At 31.4% G+C, this 5,101-nt stretch overlaps 1 protein-coding gene across 1 annotated transcript; it reads left to right on the plus strand.

Annotated features, from left to right (window-relative positions):
* Positions 1 to 97: 97 nt before the first annotated feature.
* Positions 98 to 2,337, plus strand: LOC135794930 (tRNA dimethylallyltransferase). The gene is made up of 6 exons (XM_065306427.1): positions 98 to 304; positions 366 to 520; positions 1,025 to 1,266; positions 1,409 to 1,651; positions 1,709 to 1,919; positions 1,979 to 2,337. Exons 1-6 carry the CDS (start codon positions 178 to 180, stop codon positions 2,291 to 2,293), a joined length of 1,293 nt encoding a protein of 430 aa, XP_065162499.1. The 5' UTR covers positions 98 to 177; the 3' UTR covers positions 2,294 to 2,337.
* Positions 2,338 to 5,101: the final 2,764 nt, after the last annotated feature.

Here is a 5,101-nt window from a genome sequence, read left to right on the forward strand (position 1 = left end):
TAATGTTCAATAATCAGCTGAGCCCGTGAACTGGTAGGTTAAATCTTGGAATGTATGTGGAATGTAGTCACGTTGCAGGGAATAATGTACCTACAAAACTTTAAAGAAACTTTATAAGTAACAAATGTGTTGTTAATTAAAAGTGTGCTGATTGTTAATGTGCAGCTGATTTTGATAATGAGTAAAAGAAAAGCGGATGAAATGTCGTTGAGACTACCATTGGTTTTAATCTTAGGAGCTACTGGGTCAGGCAAAACCAAGTTGTCATTGGATTTGGCTAAAAAGTTCTGTGGAGAAATTATTGGTAATTCTCATAACTAACAAGTATTGTTTATATGTTTTTATGACATGATTTTTCTTTTTAGGGGCTGACTCTATGCAAATTTACAAGAAACTTGATATAATCAGTGCTAAACCTACCATTGAGGAACGAAGTGTTGCTCCACATCATATGATTGATAAATTATCTCCAAATGAAGTATGCACTGTAGTAGACTTTAGAAATGAAGCTGTTTCTATAGTATCCTTTTTTGGTACTAGAAAAAATACATTTATTAGTCTATTAGACTAAGTAAGTTGTAAAAATGTTCTACAAATGTCATTGCAGTTAGAAATTTAGAAAATGTTAACTATGTCATACCAGAATAATAATTGTTATTGCTTACTTTTGGTACAATTAGTAACAAGGTTTTAAAAACGCAAAAATGTATCAGAAATTGAAACAATTATTGTTTATGGAAACAAACTTGCCTAGCCAATGTTAATGAATCATGTGAACATATTGATTATTATTGTTTACTACAGTTACAGTTTCATTATATTGCATAAGATAATGCAACTGGTTGCTGAATAATTCTAAACATAACCATTTACAGCTTGTTTGCCAAAATTATTTTTGTATTCATGTGATGTCTATGCAAGTCATGCTTTACACTTATAAATAACTATGTTTGGAATTCTCCAAGGTGTTGATGTTTCACCTACAGAAAGCTTGAAAAATCAAATATTTCCTATTAGTAATCAGATCGATAAATTGTTTGCTGAAAACAAACTACCAATTGTTGTCGGCGGCACAAACTACTACATTGAGTCACTCTTGTGGCACATACTCATCGAAAAACCTGGCGATACTCGTAAAACTTTACCTTGGGAGTATCGCAAGAAAAATCCAGATGTATCTAGTGAAGAATTGCATGAAAAACTAAAGGTTTTAGATCCGGAAATGGCAACTCGTTTACATCCAAACAATAAACGCAAAATCATAAGGTTTTCTGGATGAGATATTCAAACATACACACATCTTTCTTAGAAATGTTGTCATAAAGTCATTAATTTCATGACTGTATTCTTAAACAACTTTTATTTGCTTTTAAATTAGTAATTACATTTCAAATAAAACCTTTTTTAGAGCATTAGAAGTTCACGAAGAAAAAGGACGTAAAACGAGTGAAATTCTAAAAGAACAGCAAATGGATGGTGGTAATTCGCAAGGCGGTGGCTTAAGATACAAGGATACAATAATATTCTGGCTACAATGGGACCAACAAACATTAGATGAACGAATTGACAAACGAGTTGATCTCATGATAAAAGACGGTCTCATAAATGAATTATTAGATTTTCATAACGAGTACCAATCCTACTTAACCAGGTTTTAAAATATGCTTACTGAAAATTTAAGTAATATTAGGTGATTAATAAATTACAGCACTCCAGATTATACAACAGGAATATATCAAATGATAGGACTGAAAGAATTCCATGAATATTTAATAATGAATGCAGAACAACGTGCATCCCCCGAAGGGAAAACTGCATTCGAATCTGGCGTAGAAGTATTGAAACGTGTTACACGCCGTTACGCACGCAAACAAATCCGATGGATAAGGAATCGATTTCTCGGCAGGAGCGATCGAGAGGTACGCAAAATAAAATTTAAAGCAAGTTCGTACAATAACAATTAAAACTGATTTAACAGGTACCACCGTTGTACGCATTAAAAGCTGATAGGATCGAACAATGGGATGAAAATATCACGGAACCTGCAATAAAGATCGTTAAAAGTTTCATATCGGAAACGCCATGTGAAATTAATCCAGAAGCGAAAGTCGCAATTCAATCCTTTGCAAATTCGCAGGATGAAACGTATCATTGCGAAGTTTGTAAACGCATTTTCATTGGAACATTCCAATGGCAGATTCATATGAAATCTAGAAAACATAAAATGAGTTTACTTAGACTTGCCAAACAGGAGAGAATGTGTAATACTATAAAAAGTGATACATCAAGTTGAAAGGAAGTAATTATTTTAGTTTGTTTGTAGATGTACAAAATAAATTGTTCTTTTCGAAGTTAAAACAGAAATATTTACTTGATTAGGCTAGGCTAAAACATTCGTATTTATTTATTGCACGTTCGTTTTGCGTGATTAATGTGCAAACAATTACGTGCATTTTCCTTGGCGCCATTTATTCAGTATTTAACTTGGAAAATTGATATTGAGTCAATCGTTTTTAATGGAAAATCGACTGGCGCCACGAATATTCATAACGTGTCACGCTGTACTGTGTACACATGTAAAATTGTATATAAATAACAATTTACATGTGTACGAGTAAATTCAATAACGATCGTTGTGTGCGGTTGGCTCGTGACGCCAATTTCGCGCGTCACATTGTGCAACGTTTCATAACGCAGAGAAACACAGTAGCCAGCTTGAATGAAGTGCATTTACACTTGTTTATTTTTAAATAAACAAAAATTGTCCACGATGCACTCACACTTCCGTCCACGGCTATTAATCATGACGCTAATTGACTTATAATTTGTTTACGACCTTTATGGCTTTGCAGGTGGTTTACTATTTATACAAATATGCATCTTTTTCACCAATAACATTTAGAAACGACATAATAAAGTGTTATTTATGTTATACACATGTCTTCTTACCTGTTTAAATGAAGATGATAATGGAATTTTCTGTCACACTTAAATTTTTGAATGTTTCTGGCATTTGAAGTAATTTCTTTGGCCTTGGGGTGAATGTTTAGTCATATTGTGCAATGCTGATGCTTCTTATATCTATTACAACGAAACAAACGATGATGTTAACTATGTTGCTACGTTCCTACACAAATTAAAACAAGGAAATAATATTGCTGAAACAAATACGAATATAATGATTTTATTTTAAAAGTGTATCATATAATATTTTAAATAAAAAGGAAATTAAAATAGATGCATGGTAATCCAATAAAACATCTATTTCCGATCCAAGAAAAATACCCTTTACAAATGCGTACCCTTTCGATGATTCATAAAACATTCCGGAAACACCTTAAAATGTAATTAGATTAAAACATGTAAAAAAGGAGTCCTCTTATAACTGCTTGAATTAAAAAAAATCAACCGGAGTAAGCTATCCTGTAGCACATTCATTAAAGCAAAAGGATCTGAAACCACTTGAATGACATTATCAAGCCTCCAATTGATTGAATCTGAATTATTGAAACTTTCAAATGTTAATAACTCATAAACTAAACAAGATAAATAAAAATTATATTGAAATAAAAGATGCACATTTACCACCTCTACCGTAATCTGCAATCTAATTGCAACTTTAATTTTTAATTTAAAAATATCAAATATTATGGCGGAGGCGCCTGACATTTTAGTTTGTATTTGGGTTTGTCAATAAAATATGATAATCTCATTAGAGGGAGGGGTTTTCAATTGCCTTATTAACCCAACTTTTTTCCTGATAGTAATAATGGTTTTCCCTGTAGATTAATGTAAGTGAAATGTGTACTTGTAGCAATACTTAATTACCAATTATCTCTAAAACTAATAAAGTTAAACAAAAACGGAAAACGCCATTGCGTTCAGTATAAAATTCTATAATAGATAAGACTTTAAAATTTTTATTTTCACGAACTGAAAAAGTCATTTTCCGATGCAATTTTCTCGGAAACTAATAAAGTTAGAGAAGTATTTCTTTAACTTTGTTCATGCCCTAATAAGGATCTATAAGATGGCAGATTTAGTTTCTTGATTTTCCGAGGTTGACAAAAATTCATGAAGATTTGTCAAGAGGTTACACTTGATGAATTTTTGGGTCAAAAAATTATTTGTAAGATAGAGGAAAATGGAAAACGCCAATCGATAGAGAATCGTAATGTGATGAACAATCTCTATTTAGTTTTTTCCTAACACCAATATTTCGGAAAATTCTGGTGAAAATCGAAACGGACAAAATTGAACCCCCACTCTGATTACCACGAAATTTTCTAACTTTGTTTAGAATGATGCCAGGAATCCATTAATTCTATTTTGGTTCCGATAGGGTAATTAGTTTTCTAGTTATTGACCATTTTCATTAATTACGTAAGTGTTGCAAATCGAAAATTTTAGGTAGCTATATAACGTAAAATTTTACCCTGTATACGATCCTGAAAACCATTTCCTTTCAACCCTAATAGTTTCCAAGATAAATGCTAAAAACTGAATTATTCGTTTTACCATTCATCTATTATACAAAAAATTAATAATTAAAATTTATATTTTTTATTGCAGAACCCAACAGAAAACGTCATTTTGAAAGCTTTATCTTAGTAATATTTTGTTGTCAGACTAATTATTTAAGTAGTAATCAACATAGATAGTCAGATGTCACCGATTTAACGTTTGAAGTAAAAACACATAATTATAAATATAAAGCATACAAAATTTCGTTATCCCTTATCTCCTGAAGTCAAAAATTCAAAAATATCATTCGGAAGTAAATTTGAAACAATAATACGGTCCTGCCTTTCGGAGTCAAAATATAATTTTAAAAGTAACTTAGTATTTAGCAAAGTAAAAATTGAATACAAATACGTACCTGTTGTTCAGTGAAAACAGAGTTCCTTCAACTGAAATATGAGAACTCGAAATTGATCAATTACGAAAATACGAGAAATACAGGGTGCTACATTGAGTTTTAAAAATGGTAAACCTTTAGGGAAGCAATATAAGTCATTTCTGAGGGAATGTGGGATTGCAAAAAAAAATAGACACAAATAATGCAAAGATGGGTAACGCTGAAATAAACAATAAAACAATG

This window comes from Atheta coriaria, unplaced genomic scaffold, assembly GCF_025399875.1.
Source record: "Atheta coriaria isolate IRGN ID8LTWV9N9 unplaced genomic scaffold, Caltech_Dcor_3.1 hic_scaffold_6_pilon, whole genome shotgun sequence".
Lineage (NCBI taxonomy): Eukaryota > Metazoa > Arthropoda > Insecta > Coleoptera > Staphylinidae > Dalotia > Dalotia coriaria.

Coding starts and splice junctions, on each gene's coding strand:
- LOC135794930 (XM_065306427.1), top strand. CDS start 178: ATGAGTAAAAGAAAAGCGGATGAAATGTCGTTGAGACTACCATTGGTT. Junction 521..1,024: donor GAAATGAAGCTGTTTCTATA/GTATCCTTTTTT, acceptor ATTAGTAATCAG/ATCGATAAATTGTTTGCTGA. Junction 1,920..1,978: donor TCGGCAGGAGCGATCGAGAG/GTACGCAAAATA, acceptor CTGATTTAACAG/GTACCACCGTTGTACGCATT.